General features: G+C 41.4%; 1 protein-coding gene across 2 annotated transcripts in view; it reads left to right on the top strand.

Moving 5' to 3' along the window:
* LOC126519179 (venom metalloproteinase BumaMPs1-like) overlaps window positions 1-11056 on the top strand; it is a 67025-nt gene extending 55969 nt beyond the window's left edge. Inside the window, exons 13-15 of one of the 2 annotated variants that reach the window (XM_055065325.1) lie at window positions 3778-3888; window positions 4385-4458; window positions 10068-11056. In XM_055065325.1, coding sequence (XP_054921300.1) covers window positions 3778-3888; window positions 4385-4435 — 162 coding nt within the window. In that variant the 3' untranslated portion in view covers window positions 4436-4458; window positions 10068-11056. Of the gene's footprint in view, window positions 1-3777; window positions 3889-4384; window positions 4620-10067 lie in introns of those variants that run through there. The other variant, XM_055065324.1, reaches the window with a different exon arrangement.
* Window positions 11057-12021: the final 965 nt, after the last annotated feature.

The raw sequence follows: 12021 nt of genomic DNA, 5'->3' as shown, positions 1-12021 counted from the left end.
AGAAAGTAGGAAGGTACCTATAAAGAAAGGCGTCAGGCACGGAGACACAATCGCTCCAATGCTTTTCACTGCAGGCTTGGAAGTATTCCAGCCACCAAAATAGGAAGGCTTGGGAGTGAGGATCAATGGTCAATATCTCAGCAACGTTCGCTTCGCAGGTGGTATTGTCCTGTTCAGCAACACTGGGGACGAATTGCAACAAATGATTGAAGACCTTAACAACGAAAGTGTAAGATTGAGGTTGAAGAATAATATGCAGAAGACAAAGATAATGCTCTATTGCCTGGCAAGCGAACAACAGCTCAAGCTTGCCAGTCAGCCTCTAGAGTTTGTGAAGGAGTATGTTTACCTAGGTCAATTACTCACAGGGTACCTTGATCATCAGAAGAAAATTTACAGAAACAAAATGGGTTGTAGCGCATATGGCAGACATTGCTTGATCCTGACTCGAAGCTTACTACTACCATTGAAAAGAAAGGTGTACAATCAATGCATGCCATTGGTGCTAACATATGGGGCACAAACTTGGAGCTTGGCAAAGAAGCTCGTGAACAACCTAAGGACCTGCGCCAAAAGCGATGGAACGAAGAATGTTGGGCCTAACGGTAATAGAAAGGAAGAGAGCGGTGTGAATCAGAGAGATAACGAGGATAGCCTATATTCTAATCGACATTAAGAGATATAAATGGACCGGGGCAGGTCATGTAATGCGTAGGATATATTATCGGTGGACCATTAGAATGACAGAATAAGTGCTAAGAGAAGGGAAGCGCAGTCGCAGATGGCAGAAAACTAGGTAGGGTGATGAAAATAGGAAATTCGCATGCGCAAGTTGGAATGAGTTGGTGCAGGACAGGGTTAATTGAAGAGCGCAGAGAGAGGCGGTCGTCCTGCAGTGGACATAAAATGGGATGATTATGTATATGTCGCGTGAACAGAGGTCCCGGTCGTCGATCCATGCACGGCGCAATCGCAGCAAAATTTACGCTCTTGATCGGCGTTCAGAGATGCATAGTTCATTTCGTCCATGCTAAACCTTGCCTCATTTTTTACGTATTGCGCTTGGTCAGTCAGGCGTCATCTGAGAGTACCCGAAACGAATACAAGGTCGTTGCTACACGGGATAAACACAGTGCTCAGCAGCATCAAAGCTGCTTGTATCTTAGATAATATCTTCAATAGTCTATGGGTATCTTGTGTCTGTATCATGATACATCTGGCGAGTGGAGCATCGGTATGTGTATTTCCAATACATGAATGAATATATCGAGTATCTGAATATGCAAAATACTGGGGGCTATGGAAACATCGCCGTGCGAAACTATATATGTTGACTGAACTCCGATTCTCAAACTGATACTGCTGCCGCTAAGCCACCTGAATAAACGTAAAGGCAGCGACATTCTTTTATCTTTCCGCTAGAGCTCTCCAATGAGGGCAGCGATGAGGCCTGTGCGTCCCTATTGGTGGCACAGAATCACGTGGGCCGCTCGCGCCGTATCGACGAAAACAAGCGCACGAACGTATACGCGCAGCCGACCTTTCACTTCTTGGTTTTTTGTTTTTGTTTTTAGCTGTTTCAGTGCCATGAGACTTGCTCATAGCAACCGTACTGTGCTCCGTACGCCAATGCCTGCAACGTCTTTCGCGCAAATTGTGATGCCACTATAGTATCGTTATCGAAGTTTGTCTTGCGTGATGCTTTGTTACGAAGTGTGAAGAATGCGAGAATCGGGTTGCCTTGCGTCGAGTAGTTTTCACAAAGCGACGATTTGAAGGATCTCGTGGATGTGAGCCTGATTTTTGGGAGCCAACGCGTGAATGGTGCGGCTTCCGGGAAACTTAGGCATAAGGTGGATTTTTTGTGCACATGATTGTTGCTCGCAAGCATTCGAAATTTTCCAGTATTTTCCAGTGTCTTAAGATACAAATAGAAAATATCGTATTGAATACAATAATTCCTGTACTACATTTTATCTGCATCTCAAATACTTGTTACGTATCACGATACAATACCAAAGTATCTTTGCCCAGCCCTGGATACACAAGGCTGGAAAGACCGTGACTTTGGAAACCAACATTTAGTGAAACACTGAGCCAGAACTAAGGCTAACAAGAGGCAGTGCATAGGTAGCAATGCGCAATAAAGCAAACTTGCACGACACGATAGCTTTCCTCATTTCCTGACAAACTGGCGAAGAAACGTGGTAAGCGACGTGCAGCCTAGCAGAATAGCACTCTGTTGGTTGCGATGTGTCGAACATGGGTGCAACGTGGCTACTCCTTGATGATCGTGTCGCGTTGAACCTTGAGAACGGCGACCTTGAGGATGGCGCGCCATCAAGACATGGAGTACGCAAGCTCGCACCGCCCCACCGCTTACTCTCTGCAAACGGACGCAGTCATCTACAGGTCTTGGCGTGGAACGCCGTGGCCTGGCGAAGTCTCGAAGTGTCGTACTGTAGCTCTAACCGTAGCATGAGTGCGAAAGTTAGCCGCACTCGTCCTCACTTCCATTCTCTCCTGTCCTTAACCAGCAACGAGTTGGCACTCCTGCAGCCGTGCTGCTGTTTCACGGCAGTCTCACAACACAGGCCACGTGGCGGCCTCGAAATGATGACGATGTAGGCGCGCTTAGGATCGTGCGTGCGTTCTTGATACTGCGCGTGGTTATAAATAACCGCTGTAAATGTATTTCACCTCTTTGCTTTCTCGTTACGGTATGAACCCATATTTTTGCATGCGATACAGCGTCTGCGTTGTCCACGGGGTGGTTTTTTAGATCATAGTTTTGATTTTCTCGCCTGTGGCAAAGACACTAGTCTAATCCTTGAGCTGGAGAACACAAAGACTTGAACAATACTTCAACGAGAAACTGAAATTTGCAATAAACTAAATAATATATTTTACCAATTAGGCGTTTACAAGTTACTTTACTGCAAATATTGTACTTCATGAATTGCGGCCCGAATGTTCGAGAGGAATGTCGCCTTAGAACCTCTTCTGAGCATGGAACTGGCTTCGAGATATGCGCCGTAAAACTTGCGGTAACTATCCACTGTTGTTACACTTACTTTTTTTTAACAGGACATCGTTTTATGTCAATAAGCATAAAGTAACTGGACCGCCAATCTATTTTTTCGCTCGCTTTATAAATACAAAGACTGGTGTATTGCGTTAATTCATTCCAAGTGGAACGCCTTGCGAACTCACAAAATACAATTCGCAAATTACAATAATTTCCGAAAAATAAATACTTCAAACAGTTCTTGCATAATTTTTGGTTATGAGTTGACCTTGAATGTTTATTTGTCGCGCAGGCATGCGCTAGTATTCCAGGTCAACTTATACAATTGTTGTATGAGCTTGAGGTGATTTTCTTATGTGAGAGATGAATTGAGATGAATTAGTTTATGGTATTAAGTATAATTAACCCCGCATGAGCACAACGTTACTAGCAATAGCAATTAGCCTTAGAATAGACGTCTTACGTCTCATAATGGGTGCGTTTTGAAATGTCTTACTCCCTGGCACTTTTCATTAGGTACAACCGAGTACACTGAAAAACGTTTCTTTTTCAATCGTTAATCCGCCGTTTCTCAATTAAAATGCCCTGAATTTCTCGTAAGCACATTTATAGAGACCTTGAAGGAAGCATAAATGGGTGTCACCTGGATGCGCAATGACAGCATTAAGATCACTTAGCATCAATGATAATTTTCTTAGATATCGCAATATGGGAACGTTCTCCTTATGTAACATTTCCTGTACTTTCAGAACCCCGAGTTTACGAGGAAGTGCAAAATGGAGTGTTGCCTTGCGGCTTACGGCCGTTTAACCTGCCGAAAAGCAACCATGCCTTCTGGCATGGCGTGTGCTCGAGGAAAGGTATGTAACCTGTGGCGAATTCTTTTTGGGGAATGCGTAGCAGCAAGCTAGTGTGGTTGGAAATAAATTGCTGCAAAGGGAAAAAGTACGTGTTTTATGTTTAATAAACAGGACAGGTAACTGACATAGGTGTACGATGGGAAATATAATGGGCTTGTAACATAAATATCAGTTACGCAGGTTGTGAACATAAATCTAACGTGACCGCTTATCTAGGAGAATTGTGAGAAGCAAATAATAACGGGCTAAACGCGAAATATATTTCCAGATTTTATATATTGCAACAAATAGCAATTACACGCAAATGCTTTTCAAGAATGTACATTTTTAATCATAGCCTAGCCATTAAAGTGTATTAATCCGTCAACAACCTCTGTTCTAGCCATTCAAATAAATATACTGTAGTTTCTAAATAGCATGCATATTATATACAAACTAATGTTCACATTCAGTGGTGTAATCAGGCTTTGCCATATTTTATTTTTTCCTCTTTCAGACGTGCAAAAGAAATGTCTGCGGAGTCCACACTTGGGAACAGTTCAAGTGAATTTACGTCTTTCTAATCTACGGGTTAGCACAAATTAAGCATAATTTTCTCAAGAAATAATACACTTGCTCCAAATTGACCAGATTTGGCACTTTAACCGAATGCGCGTCACAGGTACCATGACCACGTGGGGGCCGCTGGCCACACTACAAAATTGTGAGCAATATATACAAAATCCAACTGACCTGCCATGTGTGTACTAAAAAATGGAGAAAACCACTACAAGGAGGTAACAGTATCGATGAATTACCCGTATGCATGCCGTGTTGTCAATTATCTTTTGTTTCAGAAAAAGAAGGCGATTAACGGTTTTCAGTGAGTCGCCTCCGTTTCGTATGTCACTCTCAATCCAGATTTCACTCTATCCAGACCAACGCATACGATTGGATCCGAGATATCGTCCACTTTACTAGCAATGCTTGTATGGCGATATTTCCAAGTAGAATGCAATTGATATGCAGTATTTAATTTTCGAACTAATCAAAGTAGAAATGTTGAGTTGAGTGCGCTTCATTGAATACAGGATTAGTTACAGTTTCATGCAAGCATGAATTTTCATTGACAGCTGGATATCTCTGCAGCTTGTAAGTGAGGAACAACTGCTTCCTGCTGTCGCGTCTAACATGATAATGATAGCGTCACAACAAGGAAACAGCACGTTGCCAGACGGTGTGGTGATGCGATTGGTATTTTTTGCTTAGTTGGGGCCAACTTGGAGGCTATCTATTCATCTACCTGCCTGGACAACTTCACAGCCTTTTTCGCTCACTACGGCTCTGCGCACATAGCAATACGACCCTTCTTGACTTGCAGAGTGCTGTCATGGTCATATATTGCAACTGCGACAAGAGTTATGTTCCTGGAAATTTGCTTTACGTTGTCCGTCCCGCCCGTTCATCTGGTCGGTGCCGTCTGCCCGTCCGTTCAGTTTTGTTGATGACGAGCATTTTCGTCACCGACAACACACTGCTATTACTCCTTTCATCGTCAAGACGCCTCGTTATCTTTAGATTCGCCATTGCCACTGCATGAAGAAAGAAAGAACTTTTCTACAATTGCTTCCACTAAGATTTGAAGCTACGTGAAGTAAGCAAAGTGCAGGTATATGTCGAGAGCACTAACCACTGAGCGATCACACAATTTTCTTTCTGTTTACAGCATGAAAAAATAAACGTTATTGGGCATGCAGTGCAAGGCTTTTCGCTGACGGACTCTGAGATCTGTGGCATCTGCCTATGCATATCGGAAGCCAGAAGCAGCTATACTCTAGTGGACAATAATTAAGTGCATCGAGTAGAGAATGCTATAGACGAGATGATGGTGTATTTCCTTGAAATTTTCACTTCCCTTACTCGTGAAAACAGCGTCGGTGCCACATAAGAGGTGTGCGCGGGAATGATGGTGATGAGCCTCGAACACAGCAGACAACCATAGTGCAGGATGCGACGAAAATGAAGCACTGTAGTGGGTAGAAAGCAACGTCGAAAAGAACGACTACATCAATGCCTTTCATAAATTACAACATTTTTCAAAAATGCTTACGAAATGTTCTTTCATCTCTGTCTGATGCGCCTACAGAACAAAAAACCACGATTATCTGTTCCTCTTTGGAAAGTTCTCAAAAAAAAGGTTCAATTTGAGATTAGATCGAATAAAAGAAATTCATACAGTCCTTGGTAGAATGAAAAATGTACTCGAGACTACAGAAAGAGAAAAGCTGCTTGGAAAAAATTATTACATAACCAGACCAGAGTCCCAAAAATTGGAGTGACTAAATTTTTTCGAGCTGTCTTTAAACATGCAGTTACTAAAGCCAAAGCTGAATTTGACTGTAAGCACTTTGCCTTCTTGTCTAGCAATAAAAGTAAGCGTGCATTGTTCCGTTTTCTCCGCGGTAGAAAAGTTCTTCCGCGTCAATATAATATTGACTCTATAATCTCAAGCAGCGATGAAATGAAACAATCACTAGAAGAAATCGCGAAGGGATTAGAAATTAGATTTTCTTCTGTCTTGCCAAGTCGTTCTCGCTTACGAAGGGCATCAGATGATTTTACGGAAATCTCCATGTTAGAATAGGCTGAAATCGTGGAGCGACTCCCAGATTCAGCTCCCGGCGTGGATGGGGTGACATCTACTATGATCAGAATTTTATTTAAGGAAGCTTCTGATGACCTTTTAGCTATTGTAAATTGCTCAATTCGGTTCTCATGGATTCCGTCAGCGTGGAAAATTGCTAAAGTCATCCCGTTTCCTACAAATCATGGGGAAGGATATACAACAGATAACATTAGGCCGATTGCGCTAACTTCAAATTTGGTTAAATTAATTGAAAGAATTCTATATGCCCGTATGATTAAATTTTTACAGAACAAAAACTTGCTTAGCCCCTGCCAAATTGGATTCCGACCATCATGTTAAATTTGGCATTCTGACGTGGACTTAGAAAGTAGAATAAAATTAGCATGGCGACAGAAGCAAATAAGTGCTCTTGTTACATTAGACATTTCCAATGCCTACAACAGTGTAGAACACTTAATTTTATTAGATATATTGCGAAATCTAGAGATTCCAAAGTATTTTTCATACTGGATTGGTGAATTTTTAAATGGAAGAACATTTTACTGCTGTCTAAGAGGCGTTTCCTCGAGTATATATGATCAATCACGAGGTGCTCCTCAAGGAGCTGTCACTTCACCATTACTATTTAATATTCTGATGTGTTCCATTTCTCTTCATCAAGATGTACAAACATACGTATACGCGGATGACGTTGCTTTCTTCGCATCAGACAGTGATATTCACTCTCTATGTTATCGACTACAAAACTACCTCAACACCATAGAAACCTAGTTAAACAAAATTCGCCTTTCAGGTAACGTTAGAAAATGCTCGGTATTGAATTTCCCCCTTAGCAATCCCGTTAACATATCGATATCCTATCGCCTCGAGACTATACCTCAAGTGGAGTCGATGAAATATTTAGTTGCAGTATATGACGACTCCCTTAGCGGGCTGGGCCATATGACCATATAGTTAAAAAAGGAGTGCGAGCAGTTGGTATGCTACGTAAGCTGTGCAACTGTCGGTCCGAAATGCGGAGATCCACTTTTAATGATATACAAAATGTATGTGCGGCCCATTTTAGAATTTGGATGTGTTTTATTTTCTGGTGCTCCAGCTTATAAATTACGCCCCTTGTTCTACTTGAGCGGGAAGCCCTACGACTGTGTTGCGGATTACCGAAATGTGTTGCCAATAACATACTACACCAAGAAGTCAGGTTGCCCTCAGTATTGTGTAGATTTCGTTTACTGACAGTGCAAACAGTCTTAAAATTGTATGAATCCCCTATTACAAGATTGCAATACATATTCATTTCCCAGCCTGCGCTATTCTTCGGAGTACACTGGCATCGTTTTCATACACCACAGGTGGTCTTCGTACAAACATGGATCAATCCCTTAAATGTACGTCTCTGGGAGGTACCGACTATTTGTGATGTGCGAGAGAACCTACAAATTATATATGATGACATATGCCCAAATAATGCAAAACCTCTCTCTTATAAGATATTAAACGGCTTATTACAGGGCAATTTATTGAGTTTATCTATAAGTACGGTCACAGCGACAGACGCCTCACAGTGTGAAGTAAAATCTGGAATTGGCATTTTCTCTCCCGCTCTAGACTGGTCATTTGCAATCAGGATTTGGCTGAATTCATACCTGTAGTTCTAGCCTTACGCAAACTAAATTCGTCAATATCGGCGGTAGTAATAATAACAGATACGTTATCCTTATGTTTCTCGCTCACAGCAAATGGTGTCACTAACCTTTTACGTACATTTCATTTTCTAGTGCCTGCCCACACAAATTTAATTAGATTGCTTTGGGTGCCTGGACATAAAGGATTAGTCATGAACGAAATGGCTGACAGTCTAGCGAGAGCGGCCCTCATTGGCGTGCATTACCATTACTTCCTCCAATAGCTTACCTAACGACTACTAGATTCAGGAGATATACAATTATTCAAGACTTTTTGAACCCAGCTGTAGGTAATATTTTAGAATATCGACACCTCCCATTCCCTTGGCCCAAAAATTCCTTTCACACCAGAATAACTGTAGTCATTTTTACCCGATTACGTTGTCGAATACCAAAATTAAACTTCTATCGTCACACGGCTGGTCTGGTGCCCTCCCCTCTGTGCCCAGTCTGAGGAGAAGATGAAACAACAGATCATTTTTTTTTCATATTCTGCCACCGTTTTACTTCTTTAAGAAAAAATATTCTAGAATCAAGATTTACACAGCTTGGTTTAAGCTTTTCAATTATAAATATCCTTTAGCTAGGAGCCTCCTCTCTTGGAAAGTGGCACAGGGATATTTGTTCAACCGTGGAGGAATTTGTAATTGCTACAAAGAGATTGTCTTGAATTCTTAAACATTTTACTTCTGTTCATTTCCTCCAGTTAGCTTTACCAATTTTAGTATTTCATAATGATTGCCTAATTTCATCCAAACTTTGGCCAATCCCCCACAGTGGGTGTGCGCCATCGCATAAGGATTACCATACCATACCATACCAACAGCAACGTGTCGGCGTGCAAGGTATTTTACATAATTCCTAACATTATTCACAGCCACAAAAATTGCACTTATATCAGCACCGCAAGTATACAGGCCGAATAAAATCCCTCATACCTCGTAGGGGGTACTGTGTCCTTCCGTTCGTGACACCAGCTTTAGTAAAGGTTTGGGTGTCACAGTTGATTAATGCCCAGGCGGGATCTTCACAACGACTCAACGGCTCAAAAAGGTGAAAAGCCTTTAACACAGCAACAGCCTGCTCAGCTGCGGTCCTGAACTTTTAACTTGCACGAAAACTGAATTTATTAAATGGTGTATGAACACTTCAGATATGAAAGTGATCTCAAATGTCACCCTCCACTCATGTCGGGCTGGAAGTACTTTGGCTTTGTCAAACTGAACGTCCAAAACAAATGAATGCGTGTCAGTTTTATCCAAGTTCTCCAAACGTCTTGCCCTGATAACGCTACCTGACGTTGATAAGATACAAAAACAAAAATGAACATTATGAATCATGATTACCTGGACCAAATACATCCAAATGGCAAGATGTTGAACCCCTCATGAAAAAAAAAAGGATTTAGCATGAGCCTTTGGCCAAGCAGCTGCGAATCAGAATTTCAATAAGAGAGTGCATCTTAAATTATAAATCTAGCCTAATCAGAGAGGCCTCGGAGTGGTAAAGACTGTTCATGTGAGCAGTTCGCATTCCTGACAACCCGAGTAGGATAAGCCGGCTTACATACTACACTACAGAAGCACCATCTGCAAGTTTGCATGCTTTTGCCGTGTTTTTCAGCAACATTGTTGAAAAAACGTTTTTCAGGGCTGGACAGTGTCACAACAGTTCCGAGAAAACAGATGCTTCTTGGAAAGCATTGAAGGCTATGGATTTCACATATATTGAGCTTTCATGCGTACCAAGAGCTTATAAATTGATGATGTGTTATCGATAAGTGTGAGAATGACACGTAAAGGTCCTCTATATAAGCACACCGAAATTACGAAAGCACAGTTGTCAGTATCGACGTTCTTTCATTGCAGGAATGTGGAGCAAACCGGCCAGTGGATCGCCGGAGAATACAAGCGCAGCATAACTCTGCTAAATATTAACCAAAACATTTTCGGTTAAAGTAGTTGCACACGTTTTATGTAAGGTAAATTAATGACACAATCACTTCAATTTAAAAAATTTAGCTATATTTTCACCAACCAGTGCTTTCATTGAAATATTTATGTTCTAATCACTTTAGGAAAAACGGCGTTTTGGTCACTTAAGTGATATGATTCTAGCGGACCGAACATTGGCTGGGTCATTTGAAGAGAAAGAGCTTAGCTAGCTGTGCTCTCATGTTTTGTTGATTTTTGGACAGTTACTGTGCTTAGAAATTTATAAAAAAAATTAATTACAGCGTTCAATGTCTGAGTCGCTTCATGAGCGGATTCTGAATCTCTTGTTAAAACAGTCAGATACAACGGCCTTCAGCGATGAAGCAATCCGATGCAAATACTTCCGCAGAAGCAGTAACCTGAGACCTGACACCAAGTGTACCCAGTGGAAGGCAGCCGAAGCAACAAACAGAAACCAATTTCTGTTTCAGTGTTCGTTTTCTCCAGAGCCTCCTACAAGCCGAAACTCCTTTACCATATTGGCATGTGTGCTTGTTAATTTTTTTTTTTTGAGTTAGCGCTTTTCACTGTCTAACAAATGTTATCGCTCAGTGCTGGACGCATCCGCATGTATCGGAAGTTTCTCGAATGTTATCGATGGTTCTATTTTCTGTCTGTTGTCACCAAGGCTTGTGCAACTTGACTGCATCTGCGACTCGAATTGTGTAGAACATCCTGGAAGACACAATGCCACCAGCAATACTCTGCAATCGTCGATGACGCATGTATAAAAGCTGACGCGCTTGACCGGCGGGTCAGATTCCTATAATCGCTAATGTGTTCCCCGCTATCCTTGTGCTTTGAGTGTAACTTGCTTTTGTGGGCACAAGTTCGCCCAATAAAAGTCAGTTTTGTTATCCGCAGTTTTGCTTCTGTATTCTTCACAGTTGCTACCACGTGACAATATGACCAGACAAATGCTCTGATAAAGCCTTTCAAAGGTGCCTCAGCAAATGTGTTTTGTTATTACCACAGCATGTCTGCCCGGAAGTACTTGCTGTCTTCTAATTTACGTTGCCACGCTCAATACGGGTAACATTAACCGGTTTCACCTAATGGAAAAGATAAAAACTCATTAAAATCTTACACTGCATCGGTAATTCTTCCTTCTTGTTGATAATCAAACTCTGTTTGAATCTTCGCTAAGCAATTCTCAAAATGGAGTAACTATAAAGAGGCATTATAACAGTATTTCCAGAGACTAATGTCATCAAATAAGCTTCGTTGTTTGGGTGATTGAGATCTGGGGAGGGGGGTATAGGAGGGGAATACAAACATTTACAAATCAAATATTTTGAGCATGGAAACTTGTACGTTGAAACACAAAAAGGGGCAATAAATTAAAATTAATAACACCAAGAGGTAGGAGCATAAACCACCGAAGAAAACAAAGAGACAAAGTAAAGTATATATTTACAAACTAGGATATCTCCAATGTGTTTTGCGAAGAAATCAATTGATGAGGATGAAACGGCTTCTTGCGACAGGGAGTTCCATTCTTTGATAGCCTTTGGAAAAAAGCTGTACTTAAAACAATCGGTATGAATAACAGGGCAACGAATAAACATTGAATTACGATGTCTAGTGGCTCCACCGGAAAAAATTCAGAAAAGTCTGTATACCTAATATGAACATGATATGAATTATTAGGCAAATATACTTAAGTCTTTCATATTTAGTTCTAGCCTGTAATGTCGGTAGGTCTGCCTGTACACAAAGTTGAAAATTGGAGTCCGTCCGCCGATATTTATTGAATATGAATCTGACTGCCAGATGCTGTATTCTTTCAATTTTTGATATGTTTATACCAGTGTAAGGGTCCCAGACA

The sequence above is a fragment of the Dermacentor andersoni genome, chromosome 10, assembly GCF_023375885.2.
Source record: "Dermacentor andersoni chromosome 10, qqDerAnde1_hic_scaffold, whole genome shotgun sequence".
NCBI classification, from domain to species: domain Eukaryota; kingdom Metazoa; phylum Arthropoda; class Arachnida; order Ixodida; family Ixodidae; genus Dermacentor; species Dermacentor andersoni.
Note: the sequence above shows the minus strand (reverse complement) of the source record. Positions and strands in the feature narration are given on the sequence as shown.